The sequence below is a fragment of the Oncorhynchus kisutch genome, linkage group LG17 (genome assembly GCF_002021735.2).
Source record: "Oncorhynchus kisutch isolate 150728-3 linkage group LG17, Okis_V2, whole genome shotgun sequence".
Lineage (NCBI taxonomy): Eukaryota > Metazoa > Chordata > Actinopteri > Salmoniformes > Salmonidae > Oncorhynchus > Oncorhynchus kisutch.
The window spans coordinates 42,122,138-42,141,687 of NC_034190.2; the positions used below are offsets into that span (position 1 = coordinate 42,122,138).

At 44.5% G+C, this 19,550-nt stretch overlaps 2 protein-coding genes across 5 annotated transcripts in view; both read left to right on the forward strand.

Annotated features, from left to right (window-relative positions):
- The first annotated feature begins 845 nt into the window (after nt 1-845).
- LOC109907692 (protein S100-A1-like) lies at nt 846-11,174 on the forward strand. 3 transcript variants are annotated; one of them, XM_020505808.2, is made up of 3 exons: nt 846-1,865; nt 3,868-4,034; nt 10,509-11,174. In XM_020505808.2, exons 1-3 carry the CDS (start codon nt 1,847-1,849, stop codon nt 10,677-10,679), a joined length of 357 nt encoding a protein of 118 aa, XP_020361397.1. In that variant the 5' UTR covers nt 846-1,846; the 3' UTR covers nt 10,680-11,174. The 3 variants fall into 3 exon arrangements, with proteins under 3 accessions (XP_020361397.1, XP_020361398.1, XP_020361399.1); XM_020505809.2 differs by having other exon boundaries at nt 1,171-1,861; XM_020505810.2 differs by lacking the exon at nt 846-1,865 and adding an exon at nt 2,017-2,120.
- Nucleotides 11,175-16,455: 5,281 nt separating this feature from the next.
- The window catches only part of LOC109908640 (tripartite motif-containing protein 46), a 33,840-nt gene continuing 30,745 nt past the window's right edge, over nt 16,456-19,550 (forward strand). The window contains exon 1 of one of the 2 annotated variants that reach the window (XM_031793844.1): nt 16,456-16,889. In XM_031793844.1, the coding sequence (XP_031649704.1) occupies nt 16,875-16,889 (15 nt within the window). In that variant the 5' untranslated portion in view covers nt 16,456-16,874. Of the gene's footprint in view, nt 16,890-17,843; nt 17,948-19,550 lie in introns of those variants that run through there. The other variant, XM_020507301.2, reaches the window with a different exon arrangement.

The following is a 19,550-nucleotide window of genomic DNA, read 5'->3' on the forward strand; positions in this document are numbered from 1 at the left end:
AAAGAGTCGGCCCGAGAATTGAACCCTGTGGCACCCCCATAGAGACTGCCAGGAGACCGGACAGCATGCCCTCCGATTTGACACACTGAACTCTGTCTGCAAAGTAGATGGTGAACCAGGCGGAAGGCATGGCCAACCGTTGAGAAATGCTTGTTGAAGTTTTCAATAATCATGGATTTATCGGTGGTGACCGTGTTACCTAGCCTCAGTGCAGTGGGCAGCTGGGAGGAGGTGCTCTTGTTCTCCATGGACTTCACAACCTTTGTGAATAAGGTTTTTGTTTTGTAGAATGAGGAATTTATAAGGAATAAACGTTTGTGTCAATAACATATGTACCAGTAGGCTAATTAATATGTAATAATAATATTATGCGGTGACACCATTTCCTTGTACTATAAGGATAGTTGAGATCAAATTGTATTAACATGGTTGCATTGGTTATGCTAGTAAATTAATGAGTGTGTCTGTCTGAAATTCTGTCAAAATCAGCAAAAGTGTGGTAGGCTATCTGTCCTGTCCCAGTATGGCGTCTGTGAGCGCACAGGCAGCGCCATTGAAAAACACCGTAGCGAACTCTCTAGGCCTACATCTCTATGGGGACAACGGGAAATAATGGGGAAGTGGGTAGACTCTCGTTTCATGATTATCAGTGAAATTAACGAATGTATAAAATATGAATGACTATGTATAGCTTTGTAAGACTATAAATGTCTAATCACCCATGTTTGGAGTAGTTAGAATGTCTGTTCCCCTGCTTTTGGGAGGAGCTAGCGACTTCCAGGAATTGTGCTAAAATAACGGGTTGGCTGGATATGCTAACTTCAATAATCTCCAAACTGCATGCAGAGACATTCAAATGGTAGGTCTATACCTGCGTTCGTCTGACTCTGGGTAAGTAGAAAAACGACCATGAAGTTTGAAGTTTGGCATAAACTGCTTCTCCAATAGAAATCCCACTTCTGATACCAGTGTACCGAACGGCGGGGAAGGGACGAGAAAGGCAAACACACCCTGGTGCATGCCTGGGTTGAGAGGCAAACACCCTCGCACTAATAGGGTTAAGTCACTCGGTCGGAATTGTAACATGGCTCATATACTGGAGGATCGCTACAAAATGTGTTATCTTTGCCGTTAATAAATTGACAAAAGACCCAACGACGTTTGTAAAGCGTTTTTTTTGGCACGCGTTGATGAATATTTGCAATCCCACTTGACAGTGGCGAACCCACAGTTTTTTCCCCGGTGAACAGCAGTCATTTATTTTGTAGCCTAAAATATCAACGTAATTGAGGCCACTTTAACTTTATTAGGCTACACATGCTCAGGCTATGTAGTCAGTTTACCCCCACCCCATTATATTACAGTGTAACCAGCCAGCAACAGCAGAGACAGAAACCCCTGAATCGTGGTAGATTTGCCAAAATTGATGCGATTCGGTAAAGGAAGGGTGGGAGACGTCTGAGCGGGGAGGATCCCCCCAAGCGCATCATCTGGCAGCACTTGGAATTGTACATTTTTGTGATCGGATGATCGTTGTGTCTACATTTGATTTCGTTACAAATGTATTTTCTCTCTTCCATTTGGCTTCATTTTTCTATTGGGTTGCAGGCCTATAATGTAGTCTATAGCCTTACTTGCTTGCGTCCAGTTCCAACCTTACTGCGCAAAACAGATTCCTTATTAGGGCAAGGCCTACTTCAGCTAAATTAACTGATCTTCCAGGATTTATGAATATCTATTTTGCAATATTTGCCTTTATGGCACCTGTTGTTATTGTTATGATAACTGTAGGGGTATCATGTGTAATTCATCGAAGGAGGCACAGTCGGATTGAACGCTCGCTTCAATGATGGACGCTCTGGTTCGTGAGTAGCCTGTGTCTGTGGTCGTGTCAGTGTGTGTTTTGTCTGTGTTTACATGTTTTGTTGTTTTCCCGTTATAGCCTCTGACATTTTATAGGCTAACGATGATGCATGCAGACAAATCTCCCCCTCACCCCTCCTTGTGGCGGGGCAGAAATCCCCCCCCCCCCCCCCTTCAGTTTCTATCCTCTCCGGGAGCATCGCTCCGATAACCATGGAAGAAACCTTCCTATCATGGCGGCTAGATTCCAGGTGAAGGTAAGAAATGCGCTGTTCTGGAAAACAAGCTGGTGAGAGACAGGCGTCGCATTGCACAGCAATTTGCGCTGAAGTAGGCTATTTGGACAAATTGCTGGTCTACATCAGTGTATTTTATCGTAGCATGCACTGTAAAAAAAGGGGGGGGAAATAAGTATTGTTGTTTTTAAGGTAATATACTGTCTGCCATTTACCTGTACTGTTAAAGCAAAGTTTAGACCTAACTTACAGGTAACTGGCTGACAGTAAGTTAGGGGAGACCGGGGATGGATGTAACATGGGTTGATTGTAACACTCTCAATATCTTCAATCAGGAACAAATTAGAATCACGACTAACTGTGCACATGCTGTTTAATCCTCAACCCTCATGTGAAGGAGTAAGACCCGGTGATAGATTTTATTATCACAAATCTGATTCTGAGGTAAGAAAGTACTTTTTTGCAGATGGTATCACCTGCTTTGTAGTTTGATTCACCAAACGTATATCAGGTTTATAGCCAGTGTGTGTAGATATTTTTTTATGTAAGTCAGCAATGCTAGAGTTTTAATATGTAGCTAAAATTAAGCTAGCTGAAGACTGCAAAGGGTCATGGTTAGTTGTAACAAGCCTAAGGAGGTCTGGGTGCAGTCGTAGGAATATAAATGATGGGCCCACCAAGCCTGTATCCCAAGACTACCATACCACTGTCCCAACTGTGACTCTGATTGAATGAACATGTACAACACACACACACACACGCTCTGTCTTTCTCAAACTCACTCATTCACTCACCCTCACACACACATGCACACACGCATGTTTTTGTCAAAAAAGTTAATGTAGCATAAAAATAATACACATTTTATGATTTGTATTATTATTTTATTATTTCTGCCACACAAAATGTTAAACATGGCAATGTTGTTCTCATGTTCTCAAAAAATACCTTAAATATTTTGTTGCATGTCATGATTTATGCAATTTTTCAAACTGTTACATTTTACCCTAAGCCCTGTTACCACTGTCCTGGGAGGTGGGGTAAATTGTAACATTTCACTCCTTGCATTTGAGACAAAGTCACACCGTGTCTGTTTGATTTAGAGAGATAATACCTACACAAATATGTAGCAGACAGATGTAAGTTGTTCGTATCTCATTTTGAATATAGTAGCTCAAACAATCTCAGAAAAATGAACAAAAATGCAAAAAGTGTTATAACCATCCCTTGTCTACCCTACCTAAAAATAACATGATTTTTTTTACAGTGTGGATATTCCTTGTTTAATCGGCCGCTTAGACTGAAGCGTAAAATATAACATTGATCAATAGGGTAGAATGCAGGAATTGATTTAAATTTAAAAATACTTTTGAAAACAACACATTATTCTTCATGCATGTGTCATTTTGAACACTCGTCTACATAGGGTACAGCTGTGTGACTGTTAATGATTCTTTCCTAAAGATGTACTGTTCATAATTATTTGGTTCTTTACTAGACCCACACTACTTTTTCAGAAAAATATTTGAAATAGCGCCAACATGAATTTACATGCATTATTCGAAACACGAGTTGAAATGTCAGTTACCTGTGTGGTATCATAGGTCTGAGTAAACTGTTATCAATTTATCATGGATATTCTGCATGTAGTAAGCGCTTACTTACATGATGTACTTTACTTACTTACTTTATTCCTGTGCAGAACATAAGGCATTCCAAATGCAAGCTGCTTGCCTAGTAGTCTACTTATAATAGTTTCCACCCCCAGGATCACCGTCAGTCTCAGACACCATGGCACAGCCCACACCCCTGGAAACCTCCCTGGGACCCCTCATCATGACATTCCACAAGCACGCTTGCAGTGGAGATGCTAAGACCCTCAGCAAGAAAGAGCTAACCAACCTCATCAAGGAGGAGTTGCCCAACATAACTGGGGTGAGTCAATGCAACAACTCGGGCCAGTTTCCCAGACCCCCATTAAAGCTTATCATCCTGGACTAAAAAGCACTTTCAATTAAGATTGTCCATTGAGCATGCTTTAAAAAAAAATGTAATCTGCAGTGAGGAAACAGCAATGTGGTATAAAAAAAGGAAATACAGTGCATATTCTGTTGTTCTATCGAGCCGACCTGGTCTCAGAGCATTTCGTATTATTACTGTACGTGTCACGTTTCTTCAAAATCGAACCCAGAAGCAGACCAGGACAAGGAGAGTAGGAAGAAGGTGAGTATTTATTTACAAGTGAATGTGAGTGGGTAGATACATCCAGGTGGCGTAGCGGGAAACGGAGGTAAGTTGAAGGCAAGCAAGACGTACAAAACAACAAAACAAATTCTATCCAACTTGAGGCTGATACTATGGCACAACATACTGTTCATGGCTAACGATCCGGCAGGGAATGGATGTCAGGTCAGAGCTTTTGAAGGGGAGAGGTAATGATCAGGACAGGTGTGCAGATTACTGATGGGATACAGGTGCGGGTGAACATCGATCTCCCAACAAGCTAATCTGCCCGGCAACCAGACAGGGTGCGTTCCAGGACACCGGAAACACACTCCAGGACAGAAACACAGGCAAACACAGACTCAGGAAGCGGGGTTCGTGACAGTACCCCCCCTCCGACGAACGCCACCGGGCGGACTACCTAGAGCACCAGGGTGGAGGCGGTAGAAGTCACGAAGCAGGTCGTCATCAAGGATCTGACGCCGAGGAATCCAACTCCTCTCCTCTGGACCATATCCTTCCCAATCCACGAGATATTGGAAACCTCAACCCCGCCGTCTGAAATCCATTATGCGGCGCACCGTGTAGGCAGGACCACCTCCGATCATCCGAGGAGGAGGAGGACGAGGAGGAGGGGGCAACAGAGGACTGATGAGAACCGGCTTGAGGCAGGAGACATGAAAAGTGGGGTGTACTCGAAGCGTTGCCGGCAATTTGAGTCGGACCACAACAGGGTTAATGATTCTCTCCACCACAAACGGACCAATGAACTTCGGTGACAGTTTCCTCGACTCAGTCCGTAGAGGAAGATCCCGTGTAGTCCACCAAACCTTATCTCCGATGGTGTAAGCGGGAGCAGGAATACGGCGACGATTCGCCTGGATCTGTTACCGGTCAGAAACTCTAAGGAGAACCTTCCTGGCCCGATGCCAGGTCCGGTGGCAACGACGAATGTGGGCCTGGACAGAAGGAACCGAAAGATCCCTCTCCTGAGAAGGAAACAAGGGAGGTTGGTATCCGTACAGGCATTGGAAGGGGGACATCCCAGTGGCAGATGAAGGAAGGGTATTATGGGCATACTCGACCCAGGGTAATTGAGATGACCAAGAGGTGGGATCAGAGGAGACAAGACAACGCAGCGTGGACTCCATCTTCTGGTTGGCTCTCTCCGCCTGACCATTAGATTGTGGGTGAAATCCAGAAGTGAGACTGACTGTAGCTCCAATGGCCAAACAGAAGGATTTCCAGACAGCAGAGGTAAATTGAGGACCACGGTCAGAAACAATGTCACTGGGCAATCCGTGGACCCTGAAAACCTCCCTAACAAGGATCTCGGACGTCTCCGTGGCAGATGGAAGCTTGGAGAGAGGGACAAAATGAGCAAACTTGCTGAATCTGTCCACAATGGTCAGAATGACCGTGTTCCCAACAGAAGGGGGCAATCCCGTGACAAAATCCAGGGCCAGATGCGACCAAGGTCGCCGAGGAATAGGTAGGGGGTGAAGAAGCCCAGAGCTGGGCCGATTGGTACTTCTGTTCTGAGCACAAACAGGACATGCGGCAACAAACCTCCGGGTATCTTCTCCCATGGCAGGCCACCAAAATCGTCTGCGCAGTAGCGCCATAGTCCGAGCAACGCCAGGGTGACAAGCTATCTTGCTGGCGTGGGACCACTGAAGAACAGCAGAACGGACCGACTCAGGCACGAACAACCGACCGGGTTGACCGTTACCGGGGCCGGGCTGCGTCCGAAGGGCCGCCATCACATCCTCCTCAATCTTCCATGTAACGGCTCCCACGACAAGGTTCTGGGGAAGAATCGTCTCAGTCTTGGCCCCACTCTCATCCGTCTTGGAGAACATCCGGGACAAGGCGTCCGCTTTGCCGTTCTTCGACCCAGGTCGGAACGTCAGGGAAAAATTGAAGCGTCCAAAAAACAAAGCCCACCTGGCCTGACGGGAGTTGAGACGTTTAGCCGATTGCACGTAAGCCAGATTCTTGTGGTCAGTCCAGACCACAAACGGTTGCTCCGCTCCCTCCAACCAGTGACGCCACTCCTCCAAGGCAAGCTTCACAGCTAGAAGCTCCCGGTTACCCACATCGTAGTTTCTCTCCGCTGGTGAAAGACGACAAGAGTAGAAGGCGCAGGGATGGAGTTTACCGTCAGTGGAGCTACGCTGGGACAGGATGGCGCCCACCCCCACATCAGACGCGTCCACCTCAACAACAAACTGACGGGAAGTGTCAGGTTGAGATAGAATCGGCGCGTTGGTGAATCGACTCTTCAAGTTCAGAAATGCTCGGTCTGCCTCAGGAGTCCAACAGAATATTCTGGTGCAAGACGTCAGAGCAGTTAAAGGGGCGGCCACCCGGCTGTAATCATGGATAAACCTCCGATAGAAGTTCGCAAATCCCAGGAATCTCTGGAGCTGCAATCTCGTACCGGGCCGGGCCCAATCCCGAACCGCCCGAACCTTCTCTTGGTCCATCTTGATCTCACCCCTGGAGATGATGTACCCGAGGAAGGATGTAGTGTGGGCGTGAAAATCACACTTCTCTGCCTTCACAAACAGACGGTTCTCCAATAACCGCTGCAGAACCTGTTTAACATGCTGGATGTGGCTGGAAAGCTCCTTGGAGAAAATCAGGATGTCATCCAGGTAAACGAACACAAACAGACCGATCATATCCCTCAGCACGTCATTCACCAAACTTTGGAACACTGCTGGAGCGTTGGAAAGTCCAAACGGCATCACCTGGTACTCGAAATGTCCCATAGGTGTATTGAATCCAGTCAACCACTCGTCCCCCTCTTTGATCCGAACCAGATGATACGCATTGCGTAGATCAAGCTTCGTAAACACAGTAGCACCCTGTAAAGAATCGAAAGCGGAGCTCATCAAGGGCAAGGGGTACTTGTTTTTTACCGTAATATCATTCAACCCCCGATAATCAATACACGGTCGAAGAGAGCCATCCTTCTTACTCACAAAAAAAAATCCAGAACCCAGGGGAGATGATGAGGGACGAATGAGACCTGCAGCAAGAGACTCCTTTATGTAGGTCTCCAGGGCTTCCCGCTCAGGTCGAGAAATAATGTATAACCGTCCCTTGGGAAAGGCAGCTCCAGGGAACAGCTTAATTGTACAATCATAAGGTCGGTGGGGAGGAAGTGACTGAGCTTTCTGCTTACTGAACACCTCACCCAACTCATGATATGTTTCAGGAAGCAGGGACAAATCAGGAGGAGCAGACTCACTGACCCGACTGGGGACAGCATGAGAACAGGCAGTCCTGAGGCAGTTAGCATGGCACTCAATGCTCCAACTAGTCACCTTACCAGTCACCCAATCGAACGAAGGATTGTGTTCTCTTAGCCAGGGGTATCCAAGAACCAGAGGAACATGGGGGGAAGGCAAAATGAAAAAAGAAATAACCTCTGAATGATTCCCCGACAACAACATCTTAACCGGTTCGGTCCTCATAGTGATCCGTGCCAGACTACTGCCGTTCAGAGTGGTTGCTTCAATGGCTTCCGGTAGTTGCTCCTTGGAAAGCCCCAGCTGTTCCACTAAGTCGGCATCAATGAAGCTGTCATCGGCACCTGAATCGATGAAAGCGTTAATCGCTAAACTCTGATTCTTATTTATGAGGGTAGCAGGAAAACGAGGTCTGACAGGGCTCTTGAGAGGTTGAAACTGGCTCGCTAACAAACCTCCCAAACTTAACGAGCCGAGCAGTTTAACGGGCGCTGAGGACAAACGGAGATGTAATGTCCCGAGCTACCACAGTAGAGGCAGCTGTTGGTCTCACGTCTACGTTGGCGCTCGTCCTTAGTTAACCCGTACCGCCCCACTTGCATAGGTTCAGGATCTGGCGGCAGGACTCCTGCACTAATCCCGTGTGAGGGAAAATGATCAACCCGTTCTGGTCCACTTCCTGACCCGAATCGTAACCGAGTCTCAGATTGATTAGATGGACCCCACTGCTTCTCCCTCCTTCTCTCTCGGACTCTATTATCTACCCGAATAGCTAAGGTAACCAAACTATCTAGGTCACTAGGCTCTGGATAGGAGATCAGCTCGTCCTTGAGTTGCTCCGACAACCCCTGGTAAAAAACCGCTTGTAGTGATTCCTCATTCCAACCACTCTCCACAGCCAATGTCCTGAATTCTATCACAAAGTCTGCCACACTGCAAGCTCCTTGGCGAAGAGTGAACAAACGTTTAGCTGCGTCCTTACCTCGGAATGGATGGTCAAAAAGCCTTCTCATCTCTCCCGTGAATTCCTGGTATGAAGCCATGCAGGTCTCCTGTCGTTCCCAAACGGCTGAAGCCCATTCCAGAGCTCTTCCACGCAGCAGTTCAATAACAAAGGCTATCCTAGCCTTGTCAGTGGCGTAAGAATGGGGCTGCAGATCAAACACTAACCCACACTGCATAAGAAACGAACGGCATCTTCCCAAATCCCCTTCATATTTATCAGGCGTCGGTACCTTGGGTTCACGGAAGGAAACCGCATCAGACACGGCAGGTGAGATGGGTGAAACAGGTGGTGAATGAAACGCCGGCAAACTGAGCTGATCCTGGATCTGTGTCAAGCTAGCAGATAAATTCTGGATTGCACCCGCTATCTCCTGTAGTGTCGTCTTGTGTTGTCCCAGTGTCTTCCCCTGCTGGGTAATGGCATGGCAAACGGAATCCAGGTCCGCTGGGTTCATCCTTGGCCGGATCGTTCTGTCACGTTTCTTCAAAATCGAACCCAGAAGCAGACCAGGACAAGGAGAGTAGGAAGAAGGTGAGTATTTATTTACAAGTGAATGTGAGTGGGTAGATACATCCAGGTGGCGTAGCGGGCAGCGGTGGTGAGTTGATGGGAGTAAATAGGTAGATCCAATGGGGAAGCGGAATCCTCCGATGACCAGGCGGGAATGGGGTAAATGATCCGGGTGGGTAACTGAAGACAGAACAAACGGAGGTAAGTTGAAGGCAAGCAAGACGTACAAAACAACAAAACAAATTCTATCCAACTTGAGGCTGATACTATGGCACAACATACTGTTCATGGCTAACGATCCGGCAGGGAATGGATGTCAGGTCAGAGCTTTTGAAGGGGAGAGGTGATGATCAGGACAGGTGTGCAGATTACTGATGGGATACAGGTGCGGGTGAACATCGATCTCCCAACAAGCTAATCTGCCTGGCAACCAGACAGGGTGCGTTCCAGGACACCGGAAACACACTCCAGGACAGAAACACAGGCAAACACAGACTCAGGAAGCGGGGTTCGTGACAGTACGTAAGACTGATAAGCTCCATTTAGAATGATATGTTACATTTGGTATGGTTACATAAGACAGATGGTTACTTAAGGCAAAAATCAAAGGAGGGTGCTTTGGTGGGCGTATAACGCGATTGTCTACGCAAAGGTTGCGAGTTTAAGTCTCATCCCGGACAACTTTACCATTTTAGCTAATTAGAAACACCTCAACTACTTACTATTTTTTAGCTACTTTTCAACTACTTAGTATGTTAGCTAACCCTTCCCCTAACACTGACCTTAACCCTATAACTTAACTCCTAAACTTAACCCCAACCTTAACCCTAACCCTTAACCCCTAGCCTAGCTAACGTTAGTGATCTAGCTGAAGTTAGCCACATAGCTAAAATTCGTAACATATCATACTTTTGCAAATTTGTAACATATTGTATGTTTTGCAACTTGTAACATATAATACCAATTGTAATTCGTAACATATACAAAATGAGTGATGACATCCACAAATTAATACATACCAAATGAAACAAAAATGAAGTATTCCAGCTTTAAAGTCCAGGACTAGGCTTAATCTATGTTTGGGAAACTGGTCCCTCATGAGACAGCGAATGCTATTCTAATACTACTTTTTATTGTCAAGTGTTGTGATTTTAATAAAAAAATGCACTTGAAATAAAGTTTGATTGTGATTGACTGATTCTATATTGCATGGAGTCTCATTCATTTAGGACTAATGACAGCAAAGTAAAGAAATCTTCATGTATTGTGTCTTCCTTGTGTTCTAATCCCCTGCTTATGTTCTCTTGACATGAGTGAAGTGTCAGCAATTCAGTGTGAATGACAACAAAATACAGAAATCCTAATGTATTGTGTCTTCCTTGTGATCCTATATTACATTTACATGAGCAGAAGGGTGGTCCTGACGTGGGTGAGCTGATGACAATGCTAGACCACGACGGTGATGGCGCTGTGGACTTCAAGGAGTACATCACCCTGATTGAATCCCTTGTCTGCATGTGCAACTGCTTCCTGGAAGGGAAAATGTATCTTCTATCTGCTTTCTGCAGTGTATTGCATTAGGCCTGCATGTCACATTAATAATGTCTCATATCTCATTGAGTAAATTGCATACATGCCTTCCTCGGTGTCCACGCGCATGCCCGTATGCACACATAGACGCAAAGAGTTGCATAACTCTGCAACAATTATAAGACTGATCCTCAAATACATGCACCCAGGTGGATTCTCTTGTCAGAAATTGGCTCAATTGGTAGTGCATGGCGCTTGCTATGCCAGGGTAGTGGGATTGATTCCGGGTACCATCCGTACGTAAAATATATGCATGACTAAGTCGCTTTGGATAAAAGCGTTTGCTAAATTACATATATTATTATATATTAGGCTATTAAGATCTAAGGAATGCTGCTACACAGAGCATGTGAGATAGTAAACAGGATGTGTAGGCTATTTATTTACTGTGTTGTGCATGTACAGTAATTCAATTAGTCTGTTTGGAATTATTGATATGTTTTGTCTTTACTGCTAATAAATGGGGAAAAGACCCAGCCAAAGATTCACGTTGGTGAAGCGATTTGTTTTGCATGCGTTTAGGAACATTTGCAATCAAATCAAATTTATTTATATAGCCCTTCTTACATCAGCTGATATCTCAAAGTGCTGTACAGAAACCCAGCCTAAAATCCCAAACAGCAAGCAATGCAGGTGTAGAAGCACGGTGGCTAGGAAAAACTCCCCAGAAAGGCCAAAACCCAGGAAGAAACCTAGAGAGGAACCAGGCTATGAGGGGTGGCCAGTCCTCTTCTGGCTGTGCCGGGTGAAGATTATAACAGAACATGGCCAAGATGTTCAAATGTTCATAAATGACCAGCATGGTCAAATAATAATAATCACAGTAGTTGTCGAGGGTGCAGAAAGTCAGCACCTCAGGAGTAAATGTCAGTTGGTTTTTCATAGCCGATCATTAAGAGTATCTGAGACAGGTATCTGAGTATCTGGGAAAGGTAGCACGTCCGGTGAACAGGTCAGGGTTCCATAGCCGCAGGCAGAACAGTTGAAACTGGAGCAGCAGCACGGACAGGTGGACTGGGGACAGCAAGGAGTCATCATGCCAGGTAGTCCTGAGGCATGGTCCTAGAGTTCAGGTCCTCCGAGAGAGAGAGAGAGAGAGAGAGAGAGAGAGAGAGAGAGAGAAAGAGAGAATTAGAGAGAGCATACTTAAATTCACACAGGACACCGGATAAGACAGGAGAAGTACTCCAGATATAACAGACTGACCCTAGCCCCCCGACACATAAACTACTGCAGCATAAATACTGGAGGCTGAGACAGGAGGGGTCAGGAGACACTGTGGCCCCGTCCGATGATACCCCCGGACAGGGCCAAACAGGCAGGCTATAACCCCACCCACTTTGCCAAAGCACAGCCCCCACACCACTAGAGGGATATCTTCAACCACCAACTTGCCATCCTGAGACAAGGTCGAGTATAGCCCACAAAGATCTCTGCCACGGCCCATCCAAGGGGAGCGCCAACCCAGACAGGAAGATCACGTCAGTGACTCAACCCACTCAAGTGACGCACCCCTCCTAGGGATGGCATGGAAGAGCACCAGTAAGCCAGTGACTCAGCCCCTGTAATAGGGTTATAGGCAGAGAATCCCAGTGGAGAGTGGGGAACCGGCCAGGCAGAGACAGCAAGGGTGGTTTGTTGCTCCAGAGCCTTTCCGTTCACCTTCACACTCCTGGGCCAGACTACACTCAATCATATGACCCACTGAAGAGATTGTTAAGCCCTTGCCTTAACAGGAAGCCAGTGTAGGGAGGCTAGCACTGGAGTAATATGATCAACTTTTTTGGTTCTAGTCAGGATTCTAGCAGCCGTATTTAGCACTAACTGAAGTTTATTTAGTGCTTTATCCGGGTAGCCGGAAAGTAGAGCATTGCAGTCATCTAACCTAGAAGTAACAAAAGCATGGATGAATTTTTCTTCATCATTTTTGGACAGAAAGTTTCTGATTTTTTGCAATGTTACGTGGATGGAAAAACGCTGTCCTTGAAACAGTCTTGATATGTTCGTCAAAAGAGAGATCAGGGTCCAGAGTAATGCCGAGGTCCTTCACAGTTTCGTTTGAGACGACTGTACAACCATCAAGATTAATTGTCAGATTCAACAGAAGATCTATTTGTTTCTTGGGATCTAGAACAAGCATTTCTGTTTTGTTTAAAAGTAGAAAGTTTGAAGCTATCCACTTCCTTATGTCTGAAACACAGGCTTCTAGCGAGGGCAATTTTGGGGCTTCACCATGTTACATTGACATGTACAGCTGTGTGTCATCCGCATAGCAGTGAAAGTTAACATTATGTTTTTGAATGACATCCCCAAGAGGTCAAATATATTGAAAACAATAGTGGTCCTAAAACGGAACCTTGAGGAACACCGAAATTTACAGTTGATTTGTCAGAGGACAAACCATCCACAGAGACAAACTTATATCTTTCTGACAGATAAGATCTAAACCAGGCCAGAACTTGTCCATGTAGACCAATTTGGGTTTACAATCTCTCCAAAAGAATGTGGTGATCGATGGTATCAAAAGCAGCTCTAAGGTCTTGGAGCACGAGGACAGATGCAGAGCCTCGGTCTGACGCCATCATTTGCCACCTTCACAAGTGCAGTCTCAGTGCTATGATGGGGTCTAAAACCAGACTGAAGCATTTCGTATACATTGATTGTCTTCAGGAGGCAGTGAGTTGCTGCACAACAGCTTTTTCTAAAATCTTTGAGAGGAATGGGAGATTCGATATAGGCCGATAGTTTTTTATATTTACTGGGTCAAGGTTTGTTTTTTTCAAGAGAGGATTTATTACTGACACTTTTAGTGAGTTTGGTACACATCCGGTGGATAGAGAGACCTTTATTATGTTCAACATAGGAGGTCCAAGCACAGGAAGCAGTTCTTTCAGTAGTTTAGTTGGAATAGGGTCCAGTATGCAGCTTGAAGGTTTAGAGGCCATGATTATTTTTCATCATTGTGTCAAGAGATATAGTACTAAAACACTTGAGCATCTCTCTTGATCCTAGGTCCTGGCAGAGTTGTGCAGACTCAGGACAACTGAGCTTTGGAGGAATACGCAGATTTAAAGAGGAGTCCGTAATTTGCTTTCTAATGATCATGATATTTTCTTCAAAGAAGCTCATGAATTTATTACTGCTGAAGTGAAAGCCATCCTCTCTTGGGGAGTGCTGCTCTTTAGTTCACTTTGCGACAGTATCAAAAAGACATTTCGGATTGTTCTTATTTTCCTCAATTAAGTTGGAAAAATAGGATGATCAAGCAGCAGTGAGGGCTCGTCGATACTGCACGGTACTGTCTTTCCAAGCTAGTCGGAAGACTTCCAGTTTGGTGTGGCGCCATTTACGTTCCAATTTTCTGGAAGCTTACTTCAGAGCTCGGGTATTTTCTGTGTACCAGGGAGCTAGTTTCTTATGAGAAATGTTTAAAGTTTTTAGGGGTGCAACTGCATTGCGCAAGGTTAAATTGAGTTCCTCAGTTAGGTGGTTAACTGATTTTTTTCCTCTGACGTCCTTGGGTAGGCAGAGGGAGTCTGGAAGGGCATCAAGGAATCTTTGGGTTGTCTGAGAATTCATAGCACGATTTTTGATGCTCCTTGGTTGGGGGTCTGAGCAGATTATTTGTTGCGATTGCAAACGCAATAAAATGGTGGTCCGATAGTCCAGGATTATGAGGAAAAACATTAAGATCCACAACATTTATTCCATGGGACAAAACTAGGTCTAGAGTATGACTGTGACAGTGAGTAGGTCCAGAAACATGTTGGACAAAACCCACTGAGTTGATGATGGCTCCGAAAGCCTTTTGGAGTGAGTCTGTGGACGTTTCCATGTGAATATTAAAATCACCAAAAATGTGAATATTATCTGCTATGACTACAAGGTCCGATAGGAATTCAGGGAACTCAGTGAGGAAGGCTGTATATGGCCCAGGAGGCCTGTAAACAGTAGCTATAAAAAGTGATTGAGTAGGCTGTATAGATTTCATGACTAGAAGCTCAAAAGACGAAAACATATATTTCTTTGTAAATTGACATTTGCTATCGTAAATGTTAGCAACACCTCCGCCTTTGCGGGATGCACGGGGGATATGGTCACTAGTGTAACCAGGAGGTGAGGCCTCATTTAACACACTAATTTCATCAGGCCATGTTTCAGTCAGGCCAATCACATCAAGATTATGATCCGTGATTAGTTCATTGACTATAACCGCCTTTGAAGTGAGGGATCTAACATTAAGTAGCCCTATTTTGAGATGTGAGATATCACAATCTCTTTCAATAATGTCAAGAATAGAGGAGCTCTTTATTCCAGTGAGGTTGCTAAGGCGAACACCGCCATGTTTTGTTTTGCCCAACCTAGGTCAAGACACAGACACCATCTCAATGGGGATAGCTGAGCTGACTACACTGACTGTGCTAGTGGCAGACTCCACTAACAGTCTAACAGCCTGGCTAACAGCCTGCTGCCTGGCCTGCACCCTATTTCATTGTGGAGCTAGAGGAGTTAGAGCCCTGTCTATGTTGGTAGATAAGATGAGAGCACCCCTCCAGCTAGGATGGAGTCCGTCACTCCTCAACAGGTCAGGCTTGGTCCTGTTTGTGGGTGAGTCCCAGAAAGAGGGCCAATTATCTAAAAAAAAATCCTATATTTTGGGAGGGACAGAAAACAGTTTTCAGCCAGCGATTGAGTTGTAGGACTCTGCTGTAGAGCTCATCACTCACCCCAACTGGGAGGGGGCCAGAGGCAATTACTCAATGCCGACACATCTTTCTAGCTGATTTACAAGCCGAAGCTATGTTGTGCTTGGTGACCTCTGACTGTTTCGTCCTAACATCATTGGTGCCAACATGGATAACAATATCCCTATAGTCTGTACACTCGCCAGTTTTAGCTTTAGCCTGCACCATCTTCAGATTAGCCTTAACTTCGGTAGTGCTGCCCCCTGGTAAACAGTGTATGATCGCTGGATGATTCATTTTAAGTCTAATACTGCGGGTAATGGAGTCGCCAATGACTAGGGTTTTCAATTTGTCAGAGCTAATAGTGGGAGGCTTCGGCGTCTCAGATGGGAGGAGTAGAGACCAGAGAAGGCTCGGCCTCTGACTCCGACTCGTTGCTTAATGGGGAAAACCGGTTGAAAGTTTCTGTCGGCTGAATAAGGGACACCGGTTGAGCATTCCTACAGCATTTCCCTCCAGAAGCCATGACACAGTTGTCCGTCTGTGGGGACTGTGCGAGGGGATTTATACTGCTATCTGTACTTACTGGTGGCACAGACGCTGTTTCATCCTTTCTGGTGGCACAGACGCTGTTTCATCCTTTCCTACACTTAAATTACCCTTGCCTAACGATTGCGTCTGAAGCAGGGCTTGCAGCCCTTCTATCCTCGCCATAGGGCGATCGTTCTCCTGTATATTATGAGTACAGCGACTGCAATTAGAAGACACCATGTTAATGTTACTATAGCTTCGGCTGTTGGAGGTCCTGACGAACCATGTCCAGATAAAGCGTCCGGAGTGAAAAGGTTGAATGGAAAAAAAAGCTAATCCAGCTGTGCTAACTCATGTTCTCAAAAATGGCCTTCAATATTGCTTTAGACACTAGTGTTCTTTTGTATTATGTTTATAAAGCAGTATAATTTTTTATGTAAAGTAGGCCTATTCATTAATCTTCACATTTTTTGGGGTGGTCACTTCTTGGTAACAGGGTTTATTACGCATGCTCCGACTACTGTAGTCCTTTTCACCCGCCCCGTTATTACAGTGCATAGCAGAGACAGAAACCCCAGAATCGTGGCAGAATATCCTAGGTTGATGCGATTCGATAAAGGAAGGCTGAGAAATGTCTGGGCTGGGAGTAGTTTACCAAGCGAATAATCTGGCAGCATTTGGGATGGTGTGTGCATTTTCATGACCGTTTACATTTATTTCGTTTAAATAAAATGCCTTTCTACCATTTGGCTTCATTTTTCTATTGTTAACGTTTTTTATGGGTTGTAGCCTCACGCGCCTGCGCCCAGTTCCAATAATCTTATTGTGGAAATGGTGAATCAGGATTTATGAATATCTATTTCGCAATTTTCGCCTTCATGGCACCTGTTGTTATTGTTATGATAACGGTAGGGGTATCATGTGTAATTCACCGAAGGAGGCACAGTCGGATTGAACGCTCACTTCTTCAATGATGGACGCTCTGGTTCGTATTAGTATGACTAGCCTGTGTGTGGTTGTGTCAGTGTATTGTTTGTGTTTACATGTTTTGTTGTTTCCCCGTTGTAGTCTCCTAATAGCCTAGGACATTTTATAGGTTAATGATGCAGACAGTAAGCTAACTATTTATTTTCAGGTGTCTGATTCGCCCCAATTTGCACCTGTCCGACCACTCTTATTTCATAATAATACATTTAACAGGGCTCATTGTCACACATTCATATTTAGAAAAAAAAGTGATGTAGGCCTATCTATAGCATACGAAAATATATAAATTCCTATTCCACCCCATTCATCTACCTGGTCATTAATTCGTTATGTTGGCTAATAGTCTTCAACCTAGACCAAAAGGAAACAGAAAGGCCTATTTATGTTTTAAATAACACTGTAGCCTTTACCATAATTTCCCATTAAATTCACCTGTAAGTAAATATGTGGATGCCTACCAAATGTATTGAATCACTCATAGGCCTATTATAGGCGTTACCCATTTTGGTGCACATTCTTTTTAGAACTATAAGGTGCGCTATAATGACCTGGTGATTTTTTTGTGGACAACAAACATCCGTTAAAGATGTAGACCCTATGCTTATTCGAATGCAACACTTGACACGCTGGAAACAAACAAAGAAGCCGTCCTAATAAAATGCCACACGTTTTGAGCGAGCTTGTAGGATGTGCAGGTACCAGGGATGCTTGTTACCATGGAGACGGGATGCAGGCACGCGGTGCGGTCTTGTGCTGCATAGGGGGAGATCAAATAAAAACGAGGGTACCGAAGATCGCACAGCGCATAGGCTATTGTAGTTTTCAACAAAGAGAACAATGAAAGACTGACAATCACTATTTTTAAGCACTATATCAACAGGAATTAAAAGGTCGTCTTTAAAATAATTAACATCTCACAAATCTCCCATGTCACACCTCCTTGAGGTTGGGCAGAAATCCCCCCGCTTTCAGTTTCTAGTGTCACCTCTCCGAGAGCACCGCTCCGATTACCGTGGAAGAAACATTCCTATCATGGCGCCTAGATTCCAGCTGAAGGTAAGAATTGCGCTGTATCACAACGCGTGTTCTGGAAACCAAGCAGGTGACAGATATTGCATTGCGAAGCAATTTGGGCTTTTAACATGGAATGCAGGTCCTAGGTGGACAAATCATTTGTGGACGTCAGTGGATTGTAGCCAGTGTAGCATAACCTGGCTAGCATATTGCTCGAGTAGAACAAGAAAGAACAGGAAGGAGTTGACATTGGTGAATGACATAGAGACAGTGTGACTCAAACCATATCGTGCTGGTAAATTATAAATGATCTTTCTTTGACCTTCAGATCTGCGTGTTTTATTATGTGATGTGATGTGTGTGTGTGAAGGGCTTGGCTTCATATACATTATATTAAAAAGATAACTTTGGTGCATTTTCACAAAAGCACAAAAATCTAAACAGATCATGTTTCAAAACTCGAATCAAAATGTTTTATTGACCAAGTACAACAAACGAATTCACAGTCACTTGTTCACTGCAACAAATCACTCTAATCACTCAATTTGGATGCATTTTCAATTTAATTATCTGCTTTTCAAAATGCAACATTCACTCTAAGCCTACATTTGATATGATATTCTTATCATTTGTTAACACTACAATTCATTATCACTTAATCAAACTGCTCATAACTTAATTACTGAACTAAACTGATGTAGTGCCTAGTTAACATATAAAGGGAAGGGAAAACTAAATCATACTGTATATGGATGTGATCATTGTGAAGCCAGTGTGCTTCAATAGGACAATGTGGAAAGAGTTACTTTTATGTGCTACCATTTGGAAGTGCAGAGTACATAGTGCAGAGTACAATGCACTGCTGAAATACCTGTATATACAGTGCCGTGCGAAAGTATTCGGCTCCCTTGAACTTTGCGACCTTTTGCCACATTTCAGGCTTCAAACATAAAGATATAAAACTGTATTTTTTTGTGAAGAATCAACAACAAGTGGGACACAATCATGAAGTGGAACGACATTTATTGGATATTTCAAACTTTTTTAACAAATCAAAAACTGAAAAATTGGGCGTGCAAAATTATTCAGCCCCTTTACTTTCAGTGCAGCAAACTCTCTCCAGAAGTTCAGTGAGGATCTCTGAATGATCCAATGTTGACCTAAATGACTAATGATGATAAATACAATCCACCTGTGTGTAATCAAGTCTCCGTATAAATGCACCTGCACTGTGATAGTCTCAGAGGTCCGTTAAAAGCGCAGAGAGCATCATGAAGAACAAGGAACACACCAGGCAGGTCCGAGATACTGTTGTGAAGAAGTTTAATGCCGGATTTGGATACAAAAAGATTTCCCAAGCTTTAAACATCCCAAGGAGCACTGTGCAAGCGATAATATTGAAATGGAAGGAGTATCAGACCACTGCAAATCTACCAAGACCTGGCCGTCCCTCTAAACTTTCAGCTCATACAAGGAGAAAACTGATCAGAGATGCAGTCCATGATCACTCTGGATGAACTGCAGAGATCTACAGCTGAGGTGGGAGACTCTGTCCATAGGACAACAATCAGTCGTATATTGCACAAATCTGGCCTTTATGGAAGAGTGGCAAGAAGAAAGCCATTTCTTAAAGATATCCATAAAA

Coding starts and splice junctions, on each gene's coding strand:
- LOC109907692 (XM_020505808.2), top strand. Junction 4,035..10,508: donor AGTTGCCCAACATAACTGGG/GTGAGTCAATGC, acceptor TTACATGAGCAG/AAGGGTGGTCCTGACGTGGG.